Source organism: Loxodonta africana, chromosome 10 (genome assembly GCF_030014295.1).
Source record: "Loxodonta africana isolate mLoxAfr1 chromosome 10, mLoxAfr1.hap2, whole genome shotgun sequence".
NCBI lineage: Eukaryota > Metazoa > Chordata > Mammalia > Proboscidea > Elephantidae > Loxodonta > Loxodonta africana.
In genome coordinates, this window is record NC_087351.1 from 15229561 (window position 1) to 15251056 (window position 21496).

The 21496-nt window shown below is 55.9% G+C and overlaps 1 protein-coding gene across 1 annotated transcript; it reads right to left on the minus strand.

The window, feature by feature from the left end:
- Positions 1–1433: 1433 nt before the first annotated feature.
- Positions 1434–16070, minus strand: DISP2 (dispatched RND transporter family member 2). Its single transcript, XM_010598342.3, has 8 exons — positions 15955–16070; positions 8572–8901; positions 8284–8313; positions 8012–8135; positions 7625–7740; positions 7315–7442; positions 6871–6968; positions 1434–5025 (listed from the first exon to the last, which is right to left on the minus strand). The coding sequence occupies exons 1-8, from the start codon at positions 16068–16070 to the stop codon at positions 1753–1755; spliced, it is 4215 nt and encodes a 1404-aa protein (XP_010596644.2). The 3' UTR covers positions 1434–1752.
- Between the last annotated feature and the right edge of the window lie 5426 nt (positions 16071–21496).

Here is a 21496-nt window from a genome sequence, read left to right on the forward strand (position 1 = left end):
AAACTGCTGGGCTAGATGATCTCTCAAGTCCCTCCCAGTCTGAGATTCTTGGTCTTCTAAAGCCCAGCTCAAGTCATCCCTCCTCCAGGAAGCCTTCCTGGTTGCCCAGTCCTGGGTATCTGAGCTCCAGCTCAGATGGTGCCCTCAGCACACACTGCATGGCATCCGGCTGACTCATCTGATGGTTGTGTGTGGATGTGAGCTGTTCCCCCAGCTAGTAGGTGGGGCAGGAGTTTGATTTCCTCTGTCTTCCAGGCCTCTGTCTCCTTGTAGTACCTTATGCAAAGTAATGGGTGTTCAGTAAACTTGTTGATGCCACCAAGTGTCTTGAGCTCTCACATGGGATAAAACCTCTCAGATAGGCTCTGTGCCTAGAGAAACAGAGCAGCCTTTGACCTGCTGAGTGCTCCCCAGAGAAGCTGGGGACTCTGGCCTGGGAAACTGCTGCAGACTCACAGGCTTCCAGAAAGGGCAGGCCTGATGCCTTAACTAAACTCCGCAGCATCTCCACTGCCCCTCAGAGCCTCTCCTGACCATGGAAGAGGCGTTCCCCTGAGCGCTGAAGCCTCGGATCAGATCAGCCAGGAGGCCCGTGGCTGGTGGGCAGCTCTGCAGATCCCAGAGGGAAGCCTTAGCCCAGAGGAGTCGGGGAGCAACTCGAGTTTGCTCAGAATCTAGCTCTCTCCGGAAATGGAGGCCTAAAAGTGGGGGGAGGGGTTTACTCAGAGGCACCTGAGAAGGCAGGTTGGAGGAGGCCGGTAGAGCTGAAGGACCAAGGCAACCCCAGGCCAGTGTCCCTGAGGCAGTGGCCAGGAGGAGATTGGGAGGTGCAGTGCTGGGTGAATCAGGAAACCAGCTCTGCCACTTACTAGCTATGTGACTTTGGGCAATCACTTTACCTTAGTCTCAATGTCTTTACCTGAATTCGGGGACAGAAGGACCTAACCAACTGTAGGTTACCCCCCAGTGATGGAGGGAGATGACAAGGATAAAAGGGTGTGAAAGTGCTCTGTAAACTAAAAGGTACAGGGATCTAAATAAAGGGTTATTGTTTCTTGACAGGGAGAGCACCAGAAACTGCTTCGAAAGAGGGACATCCTGCCATTTAGGGAGCTCCGAGGATCCCGTCCTTCCTCCTGCTTCACTCCCAGCAGCCTCTCTGCCTGCCCTTGAACGATTTCTGGCCAGACTGGTGCATGTAAGGAGAGCAGGGGCAGTTGGGACAGAGGCCCCAGCCCAATTCTGGCCCAGAGAAGCTGACAGAGGAGTGTCCTGATAAAGAGCCCACGAAAGGTGGGAGACCCAGGAGCTGCTGAGGTTGCACACGGGTCTTCTGGTCAGTGAGGTATCCTGACCATATCGTGAGGACTGGGTCCCTGAGTCCCACTGAAGTTCATGCCACTCAGGATGGGCCCAGGTCAGCCTCCCTGATACCTGGAGCTACACATCTGGCCTTCCCCCTTCCAGGGGGTCAGTCTTGGTTGGGCTGTGGAGGAAGAAGGGCCTTCAGCAGGTGGCAAGGAGAGCTTGGCATTCCCCTTCAAAGACCCTCCCCACTGAGTCCTCCGAACGTGAGGAGTGAGCAGCAGCCCGGGCCAAGACTGGAACTGGCAGGGTGTAAAAGCCACCGCCGGAGAGTGAGCCCTCTCCATGCTGACTTGGGGAACTACCTTCAGGCTTCGGCCTGCTGTCGCCCTGCTCCCCAGTCCCTGGCAGAGTTCTGCTCCCCGGCCCAGCCTCACTGGGCCTCCCTTAGCTGCTGTAGCCTGATGTGTGGGTGCTGGGCCTGCGCAGCCAGACATCTGGTAGACCTGGCTGGCTGTTGGGCAGCATGACAGGGCTGCTGTCCCCTGGCCCTGGACCAGGCCCCCCGCGGCCCTTCCAGGATGAGCTGCTGTGGTGGGAGCCAGGCAGTGATGGGTCGTACACAGTCTCCCTGAGAGCCAGCCACAGAGTATCCCGCTTCTCGTTCAGCTGGCCCCGCTCAGGTGCTGGCTGCCCAGGTTCATCCAGGTCCTCTGGGGAAGCACCCACTGAATCAGGTACATGGGCACTGGGCTCAGAGGCGCTTAGGCAGGTCTCATCAGAGACGCTGAGTCCCGCCAGGGTGCTGGCTGAGGAGCAGAGGCAATCAGAAGGCTCTGGAGCCTTGGACTTGGGGGAGTGGGCTGGGGCTTCTGGTGAGGCTTGTAGGGGCTCAGCCTTCTGCCCTTGGGAGTCTTGCCTGACCTGGGTTTTGGGGCTGGTGCCAACCTGCTTATAGGGAGAGGAGGTCTGCAGGGCTGGGCACTGGCTGAAGACTGCCTGGTGGTCCAGGAGCAGCTCCCTCAGGGAGGTAGGGGCTGGTGGGGGCCGAGAGCAGCAGGGGCCATCATGCAGCTGCAGATCCTCAGAGAGTACCGAGGGCCGGTGGGACAGCTTGCTGGTGGCTGTGCTGGTGTCAAAGCTGGGGCTCCGGCGCCGTGCCAGGGGCTGAAGCTCATACTGCTCTGAGCAGGACCTGGGCGCGCCTCCCACTGGCCCTGGCCGGGGATGGCCTGCCTTCTCCCCACTGGGCTCTGCAGCTCCAGCATCCCATGGCAGGTGGGCACAGGGCCAGAGAATCTGCCCGCAGTTCTTCTCTGGCCCGAAGAAGCAGCAGAGAGATTGGAAGAAGAAGCTGGCGAAGCCGCAGCTGACGCACTTGACTGTCATGAGGACGATGCCCAGCTTGCGGTAGAGCAGCACTGTGGCAGGCAGCATGAGCACGCCAGCTGCAAACAGGGCTGCAGCCCCCACTGCCGTGGCACAGCTGGTCTGGCGCAGTGAGAAGGCCACACGGCTCAGGCGGTCGGGGTGTGGGCACAGGTGATAGGAGATGCAGTAGTTGACCGTAAAGTCTACAGACAGGCCCACAGAGGCAGAGAGAAAGAGGGCCTCGGCAGTGTTGAGCTGCCACTCGAGTAGAACTAAGAGTCCCACGGTGAGCAGTATGGTGCCGGCCACAGCTGCCACCGAGAACAGGCTGAGTGGAACGTTCCAGGTACCCAGCAGCAGTGTGGCAAAGGCCAGCGCCAGAGCCAGGCCCAGCACCACAGCAGGCTCAGTGCTCAGGCTGTGCTGCAGGCTGTACAGCTCCAGGTGGCTGGTGAACCAACCCCGGCAGAGGCCAGGAGGTGCCCTGCCCAGCTCTGCTGCCAGCCAGTGGCTGACCTCAGTGTAGAAGTGGTGGGACTGGCTGTAGTCTGGGCTATACTGGAAGTTGGTCTGGAACTGCAGGACGAGGGCGGCCAGGCTGCCCTGGGCATCAAAGCGGGGGCCCAGGTCATGGGTGCCATCTGGGCCTTGCTCCAGAGCCATCATCTTGAGGCAGTGCAAGAAGAGCTGGGGGGCCCAGGGGAAGCCTGAGTGGCCACAGCAGGGGCCAGGCCCCAGGCGGGCACAGTGGGGGCTCTCCATCCAGCCCTGGAGGGCCTCCACGAAGCACAGCGTAGGCCAGCCCTCTGGCTGGGCGCCAAAGAAGCTTTGATTCCGGGCCCGGTGGCAGAGTGCCAGCAGCCAGCGCTGGGCCTCGGGGCTGCTGGCTGAGAAGGCAGGGTCGCTCACCAGTGAGCTATTGCTGCGAGGGTCCAGGGGGTCACCGGTATCCACGGGCAGGATGCCCCACACCAAAACCACCGGCATGTGGCCGCCCTCGCCCTGCGGCAGCCGCTCAAACAGGAACTGCTGGCGGTACTCTGCATCGAAGCGCTCGAAAGGGTGGCTCGGCCGGAAGACCTGGCCCCCGGGCGGCGGCAGGGTGGGCAGCCGCAGGCGGGGGCTGACGCCGGCGATGTAGGCGCCCCCTGCCGCCAGCGCCGCGAACGAGCAGATCCAGATGTAGCGGAACTTGATGACGCCGCAGGGCAGCAGGCGCTGGAAGAGCAGGCGCGAGGTGCCGGCTGCCGCCCTTCGAAAGCCGCGGAGGCGCCGGTGCAGCGCCAGCGCCAGCCGCCGGGGCGCGCCGCCGCCCCACGGGCCCTGCACCCCGGGCGCACAGCCGCGCGCCAGGTAGCGCTCGTGGAGCACGGCGGCAGAGGGCAGCCAGGCGAGCGTGAGCACCAGGTGCGCCAGCACGGCCGTGCCCATGTAGAGGGCGAAGCAGCGCACGGCCGGCAGGCGGCTCAGGTAGCTGGCGTAGAAGGCCGCGCCCGTGGTGAGGCCCGAGACCAGCAGCAGGTACCCGAAGTGATGCATGGTGCGACCCACGCGCTGCGCCAGCCCCCCAGAGGGCAGCTGGCTCTTGCTGAGGCGCCACAGGTCGAAGAAGATGAGCGTGTGGTTGGCGCTGACGCTGCTGAGCAGGACGAAGGCCGCCAGGTTGACGAAGGGGAAGTAGGCCATGCGGAAAGCCACGTGGTAGAGAAAGAACGCTACGAGCAGGGAGCCCAGCACCCCCAGCAGCACCATGAGCGTGAGGAAGAGCGAGCGCAGATAGAGGGCGATGCTGAGGAAGATGGCGGCCAGGGCCAGCACAGGGTACACCGTGTCCTGGGCCAGGTAGTACCTCAGCAGCTCCTGCTTGAGGCCCAGGTCCATGCCGGTGATGGCTGTGTAGTTGTCGGAGAGCCTCCAGGGGGCGGCTAGGCGGTCCAGGTAGATGCCCATCATGGAGGCACCCTTCGGGGTGGGCAGGAAAAGCAGGCTGTACTTGAGGGAGGGCACCTGGTAGTCAGCAGTCTGGGGGCTCAGGAAGTCCCGGTCCAGCAGAAAGTGCAGGAGCTGATAGACGCCACTGCTGCGGGAGCACTTGGTGGGAACCTGGGCGCAGCGTCGGGGCTTGTCCTGCCCACGTCCCAGGCAGGAGGGCAGCAGGGTGCCGCGGTGGTAGTACAGGGCACAGGCGCGCAGCAGGGCTAGCGTGCGGGCCACGTCAGCCTGGGTAGTGTCCAGGCAGGAGGAGCGGTTGGAAAGCACAGCCACGTAGTTGCCCAGGGACCAGCTGGGACAGCACTCGTTGGCTGCTGTCCGTTGGCACAGGGCCTCAAAGCGGGTATGGGAGCGGATCTGTAGGGCACACACAGCAGGGGAAGGCTCAGAGGCAGCTCAGGGGCCTAGATTCCCCCAGCCTTGCCTGAGGCCCTCTCATCTCCTTCCAGGCTGCAGGGCAGAGGCAGAGGGGCAGCTTGATAGCACAGCAGAACTGGCTTGTGATGTCAGCAGCAGGGTGCGGGTGAAAAGGAGGCACAAAGTCTGAGAACAAAACATCCCTGGCATTGAGAAGGCTTAAGCAGCCCAGGGGATAGAGGTAGGGGTTGGGGTAAGCAACTTGTCCCAGAGCTGGTTTTGGCTCCTGGCCCAGGTGTCATCAAATAGGAGCCTCAGGGGTGCTGCCAGAGGCCTCTACCTGACACGCCCTGCCCTCAGGGCCCCTGCAGGTCACACGCTCCAACTCCCCACTGCCTAAGCTAGGCGTGGGAGGGAAGGTGGCAACTACAGATGGAACTGGAAGCAAGCAGTAGGAAAAGTAGAGGCCAACAGATTCCAGGATCAGGGTCACTGCCAAGCCCTGGCCCCCACCTCCGTCCACTGGACTGCCCTCCTAGGGCCAGGATGTTTCGTCCTCAGACCTCATGTCTCTTTTGCTCTGCCACCCTGCTGCGGACATCACAGCAGCTAGGGCCCTTCTCTGCCACTAACTGGCTGTGCAGCCTTGGGCCTGAGATGATGGCAATAATCGTAATATTTATTGCGAGATTACTATTGCCAATCATTATGTATATATTGGTGTTAGCTGCTACTGAGTTAGCTGCAGACTCTCCGTAAAGATTATAGCCATGAAAATCCTATGGAGCAGTTTTACTCTGTTGCACATGGGGTCACCAAGAGTCGGGGGCCAACTCGATGGCAGCTAACAACCATACACATAAATGACTGGAAGCAAATCACGAGGCCCTTCTTCCATGGAGCCACTGGATGGGTTCGAACCACCAATCTTTAGGTTAGCGGATCACAAACCGCTTGTGCCACCCAGGCTCCTCCCCGCCCCCCCCCCCCCGCTCTCTCTCTAAGCATAGGAGCCCTGGTGGCACAGTGGTTAAGAGCTCGGCTACTAACCAAAAGTTTGGCAGTTCGAATCAACCAGCCACTGCTTGGAAACCCTATGGGGCAATTCTACTCTGTCCTATAGAGTCACTGTGAGTCGGAATTGACTCGATGGCAACAGGTATATATACACACACGTATATAAATAATATGCAAATTCTATATTTTTTAATTGTCACAGCATCCCTATGAGGAAAGTACCATTATTACCCCTATTTTATATATATATATATAAAGACTGAGGCACTGAGAGGTTAAGAAACTTGCCTGAAGTCACACAGCTAGGAAGTAGTAGAGCTGGCCTTGAATTTGGGCACCTGACTTTAGAGCACATGTCCTTCACCAGTGCCTCTTGGTATTCGGATGCCCTTGTGTGAAGTCAGGGGCTTGGGCAGCTTAGTGTTTTTCACACTGTTTTTAGCAGCAGATCTTTCTCCAGATGTTAACATGTTTGGTTCTCCAGTTAGCAGGACTGGATCAGCACTGCTTGAGTTGACAGGGGCGGGGGCTTGAAGCCTGCAGTCTCAGCTCCCTGGGTCAGGGCGCCTCCACAACCCCTGAGGCTCCATGGAAGGCTTTTTGAATATCCCTGGGCTGATGGCTACATGGTTTCTCTTCCAGCACTTGTATCTTGGCTCTTTCCCATCCCAACCCAGACCCTCTCAGCAGGGTTGGAATAATTTGCTAAGCAGGGAGTGCTCTTCCCCAGTCCACCTCAGCAGGCCTGGCTCAGCTATATTTCCTCGGGGCCCACTCCCTGTTAACCCCAATTTCCCCCAGCCCCTGGCACCTCTCCCGCCAGCTCACCTGGTCCTGCTCCATGCGACACATGGAATGGATGGCATGCAGGTTCCATAGGCTGCCCTCGGAGGTGGACATGAACACCAGCTGTGCATAGCTCTTCTCTGCAACACACACCCTGGAACTCAGCCCTTTGGCCCCAGGCCCTGGGCCCACCAAGGGGAAGACGCTTACCCAGGGCCGTATGAGGTCCACATGCTCAAAAGCCCGAAACATGGACCTGGCTGCTAATCAAGGGTCTGGGACCTCGTCCTTGTGCCCCACCGCCACTTGGCTTGACCCCTCCTGACTGGAGCATCTGAGACCTGCCTTGTCCTCCCAGTTGTAACCCAACTTCCTTGGCTTCAGAATGGTCAGCTGGCCACCTTCGCTTTCTGTCTGTCCAAGTTTGTTCTCCTGTCTGTGTAGGTGGGTGGAGACTAGCCAGGAACTGACCAGGCTGCCGCTTACCAGGGGGACCACAGAAGAAGCTCTCCTGCCTTCTGTCCTCCAGGGCCTTGACCATCCTCGGAGGCCAGACCGTGCCGTCCTGGGTACTGCCCCAGGACTCGGGGCTCGGAGCCGTATGGGAGTTGGAGCTGAGGTAAAGAGAAGGTCTGTGCTAGGGGCCACTGAAGGGCGGAGGGCACAGAGGAGGCCAGGGACACTCCCCAGGGGTCCCAGCCAGCCTCTCTGACCTGCCTTGGTAGGCATCACCCGATGGCCTTTCCCTGAGGACCTTGATCTTCCTCCCCTTCCCGCCCACAGGAGAAGATGTTACCTGTTCAGCTCAAGGTCTGGGGAGAGGGAAAGCAGCGTGCTGGGGCCTGTGAGGGCCTGCAGTGCTCTCCAGACCACCAGCTTGCGTCCAATGTCCGTGTCCCGAGGCTCGAAGCCCTGCAGGAGAGGGCAGAGAAGGGGGCAGGTGGACAGGTGAGGAGTTCTCCATCTGGGCGCTTCTCAGTTCTGCCCCTTTGGTTCCCTGGGATGGCGGGGGTAGAAGGAGGGGGAAGTCCATTTGCCTGGATTGTAGGACGTGAGTACGACTTCTGTTCTATCTCCCCAGCTCTTTTGGGAGGGTGAGAGCCTCCCTTGCCACTCGACCCCTGGCTGTTGTGAGCTGAGGTGGTCAGGGAGGGGAATGCCCTCCCTCCCAGGGGCCCCTCACCAGCAAGGGCTTGGAGAAGTCAGGCAGCTGGCCTCCTAGCAGTCCAGCCAGGGTGCAGAGGAGGACAACAGCCAGACACAGCAGCAGCATGGCCACTGGCCACTCGGCGATCAGCTGAGAGTAGCTGGAAAGGAGGAGGAAGCCCACGTGAGCTGGTGTTGGGTGTGGTATGGGGGGGTGGCTGGGTGAGCTTAGTGGCCACCAGGAAGGGATGGTAGAGCAGAGAACACACGGAGTGGGGCTGAGCTGGGCCTAAAGAAGGACAGGCCTACCTCTTTGGCATCCGAAAAGCCCGTTCCTGCCTGTGGAAGGGAAGAGAAGATGCTTGCCAGAGCCCTCTTGCAGGTGGGTGTGGGGTTAGGGGGGCAGGTGGGGAGAGATGGCATTAACCCTTTCCTGCCTTTCCCACTTGTGGCTCCAACCCTTATTTCCTCCTCCATCAGAGGCAGGGACCATCCAGGGCTCCCTCCTGAAGGAGTCCAGAGCCCTGGGGCCCACCTCACTTTTAACCCTGCCCCACCTTCCGGTGGCAGCTGGTAGGCTGCTGGCCCCCTCCTTACCTGACGCTAACCACATGGTGCTGCACAGACCGTGGCTTCCAGGCCCCATCGCGCTGTGAGGGGGCTGGGGAAGGGCTGGGGCTGGAGCCGTGGGAGCATAGAGCTGCCCGGTCTCCAAGCCCTGGCAGGGAACTGCCCCCCCGGTATTCTTGTGGTGCCTGGGGATAGGTGTAGTGGGCAGGGGCCGAGGGGTTGGATGGACCAACAGGCTGGAGGGTGTTGGTTGCTGGTGGGGGTCCTGAAGAGCCAGAAGGGTCCTCAAGGGGGCAGCTGTGGAGGGAGCAGCTTCTCTCTGGGCTTGCCTCAGGGGCCACAGCCTTGGTCTGGGACCTGGGGAGAGAGGAGGCAGGGAAGATCGGGTAGGGGTGGGCTTAGGTTAGGAAGGGTTGGCCCCTTCTACCCCAGCAGTGCTCGGTAAGCCCAGACAAGGGGTTGGGGGCTCAGGGCTGTTCTATTACTAGCCCTGGGGGAGAGACAAGGAGGGTGGGGGCTCAGGGCCTGTATCCCCAGCCTACGTCTTGGGATCGACTCATTCACTCCTCCACAAGCTCAGTAAACATTGTTGGCAGCCTGCTACATGCCAGGTACTGGACTAGACGCTGAAAGTCCTTTCACATATATGATCTTACTCCACATATGTGATCTTACTTACCTTTTACAAAAACTCAGTAAGGGAAATATTTTCATTTTATAGATTTGAAAGCTGGGTTTCAGAAAGGGTGACTTAACTGGTGAGGGGAAGAGCTGGGACTTGAACCCAGTTCTTCTGACTTGCAGTCCTATGCTCCTTCAGCTGCTCATCCTTTTGTCAGGCATTTATTGGGCACCTGCTGCACTCTTGTTCCCACCTTCCCATTAAAACCCATTGCTGTCGAGTTGATTCCAACTCATAGTGACCCTATAGGACAGTGTATAACTGCCCCATAGGGTTTCCTAGGAGTGGCTGGTGGATTTGAACTGCCAACCTTTTGGTTAGCAGCTGAGCTTGTAACCACCAGGGCTCTAACCTTAAGACCTGTGAATTTTCTCCTCCCTCAGCCTGGGATGTACCTCCCTCAGACAACTGCATGGCTCACATCTGGTGTCTGTTCAATATTACTTCCTCAGAGAAGCCTTCCCTGACCACGCTCTCTAAAATAGTCACCCACCATCTCTCTAGTCCCTTACCCTGCTTTATATTTCTTCATAGCATTTGCCACACCTAGACATTATACAGTAAAACCTATGAGAGCTGGAACCTGACAGGACTGCCTTTTTTCTCCCAGGTCTCACAAGTTTTCCACCTTTGACAGGGTGCTAATCACTTATCTGTTGCTCTCTATTAAGATCCTACCTCCTAAAACCGATGAGTGCCCTGACAGGGAATGCAACAGAGAACCCCTGAGGGAGCAGGAGAGCAGTGGGATGCAGACCCCAAATTCTCGTAAAAAGACCAGACTTAATGGTCTCACTGAGACTAAAAGGAACCCGGTGGTCATGGCTCCCAGACCTTCTCTTGGCCCAGGACAGGAACCATTCCCAAAGCCAACTCTTCAGACAGGGATCGGACTGGACAATGGGTTGGAGAGGGATGCTGGTGAGGAGTGAGCTTCTTGGATCAGGTGGACGCTTGAGACTATGTTGGCATCTCCTGCCTGGAGGGGAGATGAGAGGGTGGAGGGGGTTAGAAGCTGGCGAAATGGACACGAAAAGAGAGAGTGGAGGGAGAGAGCGGGCTGTCTCATTAGGGGGAGAGTAATTGGGAGTGTGTAGCAAGGTGTATATGGGTTTTTGGGTGAGAGACTGACTTGATTTGTAAACTTTCACTTAAAGCACAATAAAAATTAAAACAAATAAACAAAAAAAGAATGATGGAAGGAAAAAAAAAAAAAAAGATCCTACCTCATAAACACCCAGTAAGTTCTCCTTCTCTGACAGGTTTCTGCCTTACACAGATTCCAGCTCTCGCTGGTTTTACTATATTATATGTATTATGGATTGAATTTTGTCCCCCCAAAATATGTGTCAGAATCCTAACCCCTATACCTGAGGATGTAATCCTGTTTGGAAATAGGGTTTTCTTTGCAGTGCAGTGTGTGTCCTAACCCTAATCATTTCTGAGTTATAAAAAGAGCAGATTAGACACAGGGAAAAGAGGAAGACAGACTACAGAGATAGATACATCTACGAGCCAAGGATTGTGGCAGCTAAAAGCACCAAAAACCAAACCTGTTGCTATCGAGTCAATTCTGACTTGTAGTGACCTTATAGGACAGAGTAGAACGGCCCCATAGAGTTTCCAAGGAGTGCCTGGTGGATTCGAACTACTGACCTTCAGGTTAGCAGCCATAGCTCTTAACCACTATACCACCAGGGTTTCCAAAACTAAACTTGTTGCCATTGAGTCAATTCTAACTCCTAGCAACCCTATAGGACAGAGTAGAACTGCCCCATAGTGTTTCCAAGGAGCACCTGGTGGATTAGAATTGCCAACCTTTTGGTTAGTAGCTGTAGCTCTTAACCATTACACTACAACTGTTTTCCTGTAGCAGCTACTAGAAGCTGAAATAGACAAGGAAGGACCTCCCTCCCCCTAGAGCCATGCCCTGAATTCAAACTTCTAGTCTCCTGAGCTGTGAGAAAATAAATTTCAGTTCTTAAAGCCACCCACTTGTGGTATTTGTGTTACAGCAGCACTAGGTAACTGAGTCAACATAGTCATGTTTATTGTGTGCCTCTCATATGGAATGTGAGCTCTGGGAGCGTGGGGCCCTGAGACAAGTGGGCCACTTGTCCATCTCTGTATCCCCAGTGCCTTGAACAATATTTGCATACAGACAGTGCCCAGGGAATGTTTGCTGAATGAACACTGAGTGCTAGGCAGGCAGGCAGGCTGCTAATAGTGGTGCTAGGATGACTGAGACCCAGTCCTTGCCCTCGAGGACTCACAGTAGGCCGGAGATGTGAGCAGTCCAGGGTGCTGAGTGCCATGAAAGAGGAAGTCACAGAGGCCTGAGGGATCCTGGACGGGGACCCAACTTTGATGGAGGTGGAGGTGGTCAGGAAAAGTTTGCAGGAGTGACCATTGCCCTTTCACCAACTCTGTCATGGCCTATTCTTGGGGCAGAAGGTTTGCTTTGCAAGGGTGTGGATGGTTGGGGGTGGGGATGGGGACTCCTGAGAAACTTGCTGGGGCGGAGTCAGCAGTATATTCCTCTCTCAGAATTCCTCATGAGGGTAACACTCTGTGCATGGACTCAGCCCTGCTTTTTTAGGGGGAGGGGGCTCAATCCCAGTGGCAAGCCTGCCAGCCAGGGTGCCAGACCTAGAATGGAAGAAGAGAGCATAGAATAGAGTACCTGAGGGACATGGAAGGTGCCCAGAGGGGATCAGGACTGAGCAGCACTGGCTGAGGCCTTCCTCTCTCCCCCCATCCTGCAGGGCTTGCCCAGCCCATGGAGCTTTCATTGGAGAGCCAGGCCTAAGGTGAGCCAACCCTGGCTTCCGGTCCTGCCTACTGCAGTGCTGAAGGGTGTGTGGGCCAGAGTCCTGGCTGACATGGCTGGTGGACATTGCCCATGGATGCTGGGTTCTGCCCAGAGACCAAATAGAGGAACCGGAAAGAATAAGCAAGCTCTTCCTCTTTCTCCCAGTAGGATGGCTGGCAGGCACAGCAGTCTGGGAAGGAATGAAACTCATTCTGAGGGTAAAATGGGGGAGCAATGGAGGTGGCTTCTGGCTCCCTGGGCAAGACACACAATTCTTGGAGTATTGGCGTCCTCGTCTATTGAGTGAGGATGTGATGATAATGCTTGTCTTTTGGGATATGCATAGGGTCACTATGAGTCGGAATCGACTCGACGGCACTGGGTTTGGTTTTTTTGGTTTATGGGGACTAACTGGTATAACATATGTGAGGTGCCTGGCACAGAACCTGGTATGTGGGAGACGCTTTTGCTTTGCTGCCCCTTCCCACCCTCAGTGCTACAGGGAGCATATACTTTAAGAAGTATTTTTGTATTCACAATGACTTCTTTAGGTACCTCAAATAATCTATCTCTATTTTAAAACTTTTAACACCTTGAGACTCTCACTACATACATTATTCTAAATACTTTCCTTTTTGTTATCCAAAAGCCTCATTTCCAGAGACGGACGAATCCTGATCAAAAGGGGGGAAAATTCAGAATGGAATTTCAAATTCTCATGGACTCTAGACTTTCTGGAGCCACGGAGGGTGGAAGAACCCCTGAAACTATTGCCGTGAGATAATCTTCAAACCTCAAAGGAAAAATACCCCCAGAAGTCATCTTAAAACTGAACAATTTAGATTAGCTTAACTAGGTCTGCCTTGAGCATCATGGTCTTTTAAGAACTATCTATATGGAATCAAATTGACAACAGCAACTCAAAAGATTAGACAGGAACCTTAGGGGGCTGTGAGTTTATGTTAATGAGGGAGGAACAAGTCACAAAAGGAGGGTGAGAATGGTTACACAACTCAAAGGATGTAATCGGTGTCACTAAATTGTACAGAGTAGAAACTGCCGAATTGGTGCATGTTTTGCTGTGTATATTCTCAACAAAATATATAAAATGTAGAAAAAAAATTCAATCTCATGATTTAAATCACTGATGTATTTTTTACTAGTTCAACATTTAGAAAAACAGTAATTTGGCCAAAGTTGTTCTAAAGCAAGACCTCAGATGATTGCATAATGTTAGGGAAACAAGCAACCAGTCTCCTGGCAGATAAAAGACCCTGTAGGCCAATCCTCTCGTGCCAAAGAGAAGCTGGAGAAATGGTTTGGGTTTATGTGTGTAAGTGTAGACATCTACTTTAGGATTTTTTTTCTGCAGGTCTTTTTTGTAGACGTGCCATGTGCTGGCCACTGCTTGGTCTCGGTTGGGTTCTTAAGGCATAGAGGTGACCCATCAACTTTGGTCTCCCTCTTTAGAGCAGGGCTTGCCATCCAGGGGTCGGGAGGGTGGACAGCTAGGGTGGAGGTGAGGGTCCTGTTCTAGGTGAGGGTCCTGGCCTTAGAGCACTGAGTACTAGGCTTGTCCTAGGGTCCAGGCCTCCAGTTGGGGCATCAGTTTCTTCACATTAAGGGAAGCCAGCACCCCAGGGAGTGCTGGAGAATGGGAACACTCCCCCTTAACCAGTCAGCCAGGCTTTATGAGCCCACCCCTTCTTTAGCTGGCTCCTGCCCAAGGGGAATTCCAGCCTTCACCACTGGTTTGCTTCCACTATGGTCCCTCCAGGACGAGATCCTTCCCTTCAACCTCTTATCCCTCTCCAGGGGCCTAGGGTCAGCTGCCCCAGATCTCATCCTTCTGGACTGTGCCTGCCATTATCAGTGTAGCAGAGTTTGAAATCCCCCGCATTCTGACTGCTATAGAGCTGGGCCTTTGTCTCAACTCTCCAAAATGTGAAGAGCCAAACTACTCTTCTCAGAATAAAAGCTTTCTCCTGCCAGCCCCTGCTGCCCTCTGCTCTCAGGAGACCCAGTAATAAAACAAGTTAAATACTCCAGGCCTCACCTCCCAAAGTGCCTTTCATTCTCACCCTCTCAGTTGCATAGACCCTACTGGGGTGAGTAACTTCCTGGGCTACCTGCAGGGGCCTGCTGGCCTGTAAGCCAAGTGACTGGGGCAGGCTGGTGGGGGGATGGAAAATGGTGACACAGGCCTCACACAAGAGACCGGCAGCCAGGGCTTGACTGACAGGCCCAGTGTAAGGGGCAAGTGTACATGTACATTAACCATTCCCCCAAGCCTGCAGCCACATGGACATCCACGTGAGCCTGCAGCGTGGCCAGGACAGATGGGGCAGCAGCTCATTCATTCCACTGGGAAAAAGAAAACGGAGGGGGTAATTTAAAAAACAAAGAATTAAATATTTCCAATTGCTATAAAGCCAATGCATTTGTAAAAGACCCTGTGTGTGTGCCATCTTATTCACTACGTATCTGTCCCCAGAATGTGCTCCTTAGCCCAGCAGGAGCATATTTGCGTTCTTGAATTAAACTGAACTGAGTCCCTGTGCCTGATCAGTGTACAGGGTCTCTGGGGAAGTGCAGCAAGGAGCCAGAGGTCCCGAGGAGTTGCTGAAGAGCGAGTGGTTCCTATGCCCAGAAGTGACCCCATGTGCAGGGGAAGTGAGCAGACCAGGCAAGGCTAACCTTCCGCAAAATGGTCAAGGCAGTCAGTGACTCCCCAGCCCTTTCTGGGGATGCTCCTGGCCCCAGGCTCCTGCCTAATCCCAGCTCCATCCCTGGCTTCTTGGGTCAAGCCATAGTTCCAGGCAGCCCCCTGGTCCAGGGAGCACACCCAACCCATGTCTCACTCCCTTGAAGAAGCCTCTGTGCCTTTCAGACCGAAAAGTAGCTAAATCTATTCAGGCTGATGTGTTAACAACAGAGGGAGGCGAACATTTCACTCTGGGGCTTTTTCTTCCCTCTGAGGTACAGAATGTACGTTTTAGCTGGGGCAGTCTGGAGACAGTGTGTCCACCTCTGCTTTTGCACCCCTCACCCCCATGCCTTTTATTTCAGTCCAAGCAGGAGAGAGAGGCAATGCCATGTCAGGGGAAAGATTCTGGGGGCAGCAGTGCCAGGCAGGACACAGGAATTTCGCCATATTGCTACCTGGCTGGGCTCTTTCCTCCACATATGGTGGAGGAAGAGAGAGGAGAGGCACTGGGATCTGGCCCTTGGCAGGAAGGTGTCCCTTTTGGCCCACTAGCCTGGGGCTCCTTCAGAGGAAGTACAGACTGCGGGCCGAGCTTCAGAGCCTGCCCATCCTAGCGACTCCAGCTAGTGCCGGTGGCCGCCTCCCGCGGGGACTCAGGCCCGCACGTGCACAACCAGGGCCGAGCAGGGCAAGCAGGAGACCGACGGTATCGGACAAAGACAACACCTGATGTGGCAGCGGAGCGTATACCTTCCCCAGGACACCTGTCTTCGTGAGGTCCCCGTCCACGACACACGCACACCCTCGTGCACCCTCACACGCTGGGACCCCGACTGAGGTCGCTGCGGGCTTGGGGCTTCCTGAGAAGACGCAGGGGCAGGGCCTGGAGGGAAGGACTAGCCGAGGGGCTCCGGAGACTGGAGGGGAGGGGGACCCCGGGGCCTAAGAGGAGAGGTAGGCACAGTGGGTGGGGCAGGTCCCCCGGGCGTTGAGGGCGACGGGGCCCACACTAGGGGGTGTCAGGGAGCAGGGAAATTAAGCCGGCAGAGTGAGAGCGTGGGGAGGGGGACCGGGAGCCAAGAGGCCCCGGGGAGGGGCTCTGGGCGGGGCTGGCGAATGAATGGGGAGGCATATGGCGGCTACCGGGGATACCTGGGGCGGGGAGCTGGAAGGGCTGAGAGGCTGAGGCTGCGGAGCCGTCTGCCCTACCTGTCTGGGGAGCTGCCGTCTGGGGCCAAGGACTCCCCCTCGGGCCGCTGCTCCCCTTCCGGACCCGGGCCAGGCGCCGGACCGCTGCCGCCGCTGCCGCAGCTACCACCGTCCATGCCCGTGGGCGGCGCCGCTGTCCGCGAGCTGGTGCTGAAGCCGCGGCTGCGGCGGCGGCGGCGGGCTCCTGCGCATGCGTCAGCGCCAGGCGGGCCCGTCGGTAGGCGGGGCCGAAGAGGAGCTCAGCAAATGGGCGCGGCGCCGGGGGCGGGGACAGAGGCTCCCCGCGGCGGCGGCACCGCCCAGCTTCTGGGCTCGCTGTCCGAGGACTCTCGCGCTGGTTACAGGAAGCCCTCCGCCGGGGGCAGGGCGGAGAGCCGCTGTTAAAGAGTCTGGCGGTCTGGCTACAGTCCTCACACCAACCTTTCCGGGGGGCCTAGGTATTCCCGTAAGGAGCAAGGGAGCGCGATCCCAGGCACCGCGCCAAGACCTTCACCTCTCTAAAATGCAGACTTCCAGCCGGAAAGATATCGGGCGGCTTTAGGCCCACATTTCCCTCGAATCCGCTCAGCGTCCCCCTCTCCTACCCACGGGGGCTGGGCACCTCTTCAGTTTGGGTCTGTCTTCACGTTCATATGGGCTTTCACCTAGGTCTGCGCTCCTCAAACATGGAGCCACGACTCTGTTCTTCAAATGCGGAGTATGGGAGGGGACAGAGCGGGGAGGGGCAACATTCAGAGGCTCCCTAGCTCATTTCCGTAGAATCACAGCCTGGGAGGTATATAATAGCCGCTCACCCCAGGACACCTGCTGACCCTTTCAGGAAATGGCTGTGAACTGTGGGAAACGGGAGGACAAGGGCGAATTTGGGTGTGATGGGCCAGGCCTGGCTAGAAGACTGTGGCAGAACTAGCGTAGATACCCACAGTGTGAAAATTCTGGCAGCGGAGGGAGGGTCCCAGGTGTGGGATTTGGATGGGCAGAAAGTGTTTCACAGCAAGCGGGCTGTTCAGGCCGGGGCTGCACGTGCACCAAGGGGACTTCGCTGAAGGAATGAGGCTGAGAGAGTCAGAATCCAGGAGCCTTTGGAGTGTTGGTGGACATGTGTGCAAATGCCGGGTCTATGCAAGGCACGGGTCAGTGGGGAGAAGTGTGGGAGACCCCAGAGGTGTAGACGTCGAGGGCTTGCCCTGAGTTACTTTACAGTCTGGTTGGAGAGATGATAGCCCAGCCCATAAATTGGTGCTGACTGGGCGGGTGTGGTGTGGCCCATGTGATGATTGATATAAGCTGCAGAGAAGGGGACAGAGTGCAAAGAGGAAGGACCTCACGCTTCCTCATGGGCCTTGAAGAAGGTTCCATGGAGATGATGGGGCTTCAGGTGGTTTGGAAGGAAGGATAGGCTTTGAAAATTTGGAGTTAGGAGAGAGGGAAGGTGGGGATGCAGGAGAGGACTGTATGAACAAAGTTAAGGAGGCCTGAAAGTTGAATGTATTTTCAGGGAATGAAGAGAAATTCATATGGATTAAAAAAAAAACCTTTGCCATCGAGTCGATTTCGACTCATAACAATCCTATAGGACAGAGTAGAACTGCCCTATAAGGTTTCCAGGGAGCATCTGATGGATTTGAACTGCTGACCTTTTGGTTAGCAGCCACAGCTCTTAACCACCACACCACCAGGGTTTCCTTCATATGGATGGCAGGGAGCTATTGAAGGCTTCTGATCTGTTGAGTGAGGCATTCGAGATGGAACCTTGAAAGGCCCATCAGACCCGGGTGTATAGGATGGGGTAGAGGTGATAAGGACACACTTGAAAAGTAAAGGAGTGGTAGCCTTATGTAACCATATGCAATGGGCAGCACTGAGCCAAGCTTCTGAGAGGGCTGGGTGTCCCATTTTTACAGCTGGGGAACTGAGAGACCACCTGGCCCCTGAGTGCCAGACTGGACGTGAAGGAAGACCAACTTTTCTAAGAGTAGAACATGGCCTTCAGCAGGCTGTTTATTAGGAAGAGAAGATTCTGGTTCAGGTCCCATGGCAGGTCAGCAGGGCAATCCACTCAGGCTCCCCATCTGTGTCCTTCTGTTTCTTCAGTGATGTGGACCAGGGGGCCCTGGGGGGTGGGGCCCCCCAGGACCGTGCCCAGGGCCATGGCAAGGGGGGTTCCCAGGGCCATGGCAAGGGGGGTTCCCAGGGGGTCCTGGGGGATGGGGCCCCCCAGGACCGTGCCCAGGACCATGACCAGGGGGGTGCCCGCAGTGATCAGGAGGATGGCCTCCGGGGCCAGGGGGGTGCCCTCTCCCATGGCAGTGCCCCTGTAGAAGGCCAAATGAGCAATGTCAGAGTCAAAGTTCAGTGCCAGTCTTATCCAAGATCATCCCTCCCCCTTCCCAGAGAGGACAAGGGACTTGGGGGTAGCAGCAAGGGGTTGTGGTGGAGGGCTGGGTGGCAGGGACAACATCTGACTGCTCCTAGCTCTGGCCTTTTGTCTTGATGAAGCCAGAGCACTGAGCAGACAAAAGGGAAGAACCTAGATTGATTGGCTCTACGACTCCCACTCCCTGGACCTTGGTCTATTTTATGTGTAACTAAGAGGCGGAATTATCTCATCTTTTCACTTCCCTTACCCAGGAAGCCTTGCGGAGCGGTCAGAGGTTTTGCCATGCTAAGAACGGCAGGCAGACTGTACACAGAAGCCAGGGTGAGGCTGTGGGTGGTTACAGAGGAGCTCACTGAGGGCAAAGGGGAGACAGGAAGCAGGGTGGGGAAGATGCAGGAGATAAGGAGGGCAGCTAGAGGGTGGCAGGAGACCAAGGGTAGGAGGTGCCAAGGTGACTGCTCTCCATATAGGTAGTATGTGTGTACACAGGTGTGTGCTGCATTTACAATCACTATCTATGACTGTGTACCTAGGCATGGGTGGGTGTGTGTACTTGCATGCTGGGTGCACAGATATATGCATATGGCATGCATGTGCATGGATGTGTATACTTGACAATGGGGATGTGTAAGCTCATGCCTGTCCCTGAGCAGATGCCAGGCTCAAGAAACCGGGAAGAACAGAAGGTAAAAATCAAGGCTTTATTGCCTCAGGCAGAAAAGACCTAGAAAGAGAGTGGTTTTAACTTCTATTTTGGCTAAACCACTCCTGAGGTCCTAAGGCCAGAAGAGTTTCTTTGCTTCTTGCCACAGGCCCAGGGAAGAGGAGACAGCTCCTCACTTCTGGTGCTGGGGCACTAGGGCCTGGGGGAGCAGGGGTAGGTTTGGACCTCCACCCTAGAGGTTGGATTACTCCCCAGCCTGCTTCTGCCTCCTGGGGCTTGATAAGGGGCTTGGTATTGGTGAGAGAGGGGGAGAAGAAGCAGACCTCTGCTCCAGGGCTGGGACCTTCCTGTGACTATGTCCTTGCAGTCCCTGCCCCATCAGGGCTCAACAATACCTGGAAACTTACTTCCCACCTTGCCTGCATGGGTCACTTTTATAAGGCTGTTCTCACCATTGTTTTGTAATTCCCATCTAATGACTGTTTCGTACTATGCAAATGAGATGCATGTGGCCCACCAAGGGGATTGGATAGCTTGCTAATAATGTAAATAAGGTGTGTGGCACCTTTGTGGGGGTGGGACCATGCAAATAAGGTGTATGAATCCCGAAAGAGGGGATCAGTCAGTTTTGCCATCCCACTAGGCTTAAAGGGAGACATGAAGAGAGAGGAGATGTAACACAGAAGGCAGGGAAAGACAGCAGAACTAGAGGCAGAAATCAGGAGATCAGTGCTAGACGGCTGCAGGGGTTTGGGCTGCAGTGGGGCTTGCCACGGAGCTAAGGGGTAAAATGCTTGCTCACAGGGCCCTGTGGCAGCAAGGCCCCAACAGGGACAGGAGGCAGAGGGCGAGAAGAAGCTGTCCTGATCCAGGAACTGCGTCTTGAGTCGTACCCTGTTACTACCCTAATAAACCACGTAACTCTAAGTACAGTTCTTGAGTTCTGCGAGACCCTTGCAGCGAATTACGGAACCCAAAGATGGGACGGAGAGTACTGACGGAGGAGGAGCAGTTGGTGTCAGAGATGATAGAGTGGGACAGCAGTTTGGAAAAGTTGGACATTTGGGGCATCTTTAACCTCCACCTCCTAGGAACCAGCTTTGTGCTGATCCTTATAAAAAAAATTACTTATTTACTTTCCATGATTGTTCATGAGGCGGGGCTACAGCCCCAGGCCTAGGAGATGGCCATAGGGGTGGTGGCGGGGGTGGTAGCCAATGGGGGGAGAAGTGGGGGGATGCTGGCAGGCCAGACGCCCCGCAACGTGGTTGAGGTTTGGGAGCCAGCCAGTTATCCAGCAAGGCTGTCAGGGTAGCCAGGAAAGCAGAGCAGCACAGAACAGGCGGAGAAGCAGCAGGAGAGAAGAGGGGCTGCTGGGGCAGGGAGGGAATGTGAGGGAAGGAGAGAGACAGATGGGAAAACAGAAGAGAACGCCAAGGAGAGGGCTGCCACCGGCAGGGGGTGTGGAAGCGCTCCAACCTCCCCCCCCCCGCCCCCGCATCCTTCTCCTCTTCTGTGGGGAAAGGCGGCTGCTCCCTGGAGGTTTGGAGGCCATGGCAAGGGGAGGAGGGCTGGGGAACTTTCCTACCTTCGGACCTGGACCTGCGGGTGAAGAAGGGAAGAAGAGAAGCAGCTTTGGTCAATTGGCTCTGCGATGAGAACCTGTCCTCTCGCTGGCACTGACTTTGTGCCCATACCCCCATCCCAACAGGGCTCTCAGACCTGGTCACTTGCCAGACAATCGTCCCTTCATTCACTCACTCAACAACAGATACGTATCAAAAGGCACTACAAAGTTCAGTGGCACATCTCTGTGTGCCTGAGAGCTGGCAGAGTCCTCCAGGTGAGGAGGCCTGGTGCCCACTCAGTCAGCTGTCTGCCCTCCCAAGCTCCGCCAGGCTCCATGACACTAAAGGAGGCACTGGTCAGGGGCCAACCTATCCTTCTGCCTCCGTGCCCAGGCAGGTCCCACCTAGCCTTCCCATCGGTCCCTTGTGTCCCACTCACTTATCTCAGCCCAGCTTCTGCTCAGCCCCTCAGAGCTGTTTGTTGGCTCTAGGCCACTTCTCATGCCTTCCAGCTACTCTGGCTCATCTCTGCATTGCCTTCCTGCAGGAAGCCTGCTTAGATTAGGCCATCCTGCCTGCCCAGCTGCTGGTCCCCTGGGCTCATCCTACAACTTGCCAGCCTGAGTGGTCCTGGGTGTTCTGAAGTGCTCCCTTGGTAGGACTCGCCTATTTGATGAGAATTATATTTCTTAAGATCCAGGGTGGTCTTTGGCTCCTTTTGAGGCAAGCCAATGGTGTAGTTGCCACATGCTGGGTTCAGGGCTTCAAACCAGTGAGACCATGGCCTCACTGTGAGCATGAACCTTACATCCTGGGCCTTGTCCACCATGGGAGAAGCACCTGCCTGTTTTACTCCTGAGGCTGAAGAGTTAATCAGATGAAGGATGTGTGAGCTTGTTTCTTAAACTGTAAAGTGTTCTACAAAATATA

Bases quoted from the DNA above. Each gene is read 5' to 3' on its own strand.
- DISP2 (XM_010598342.3), bottom strand. From the start codon at position 16,070: ATGGACGGTGGTAGCTGCGGCAGCGGCGGCAGCGGTCCGGCGCCTGGC. The intron at 8,902-15,954 runs GTAGGGCAGACG...CTCTCTCCCCAG, and splicing joins GACGGCAGCTCCCCAGACAG to GTCCCAGACCAAGGCTGTGG. The intron at 7,741-8,011 runs GTGAGGGGCCCC...CCTCTCCTGCAG, and splicing joins ACTTCTCCAAGCCCTTGCTG to GGCTTCGAGCCTCGGGACAC.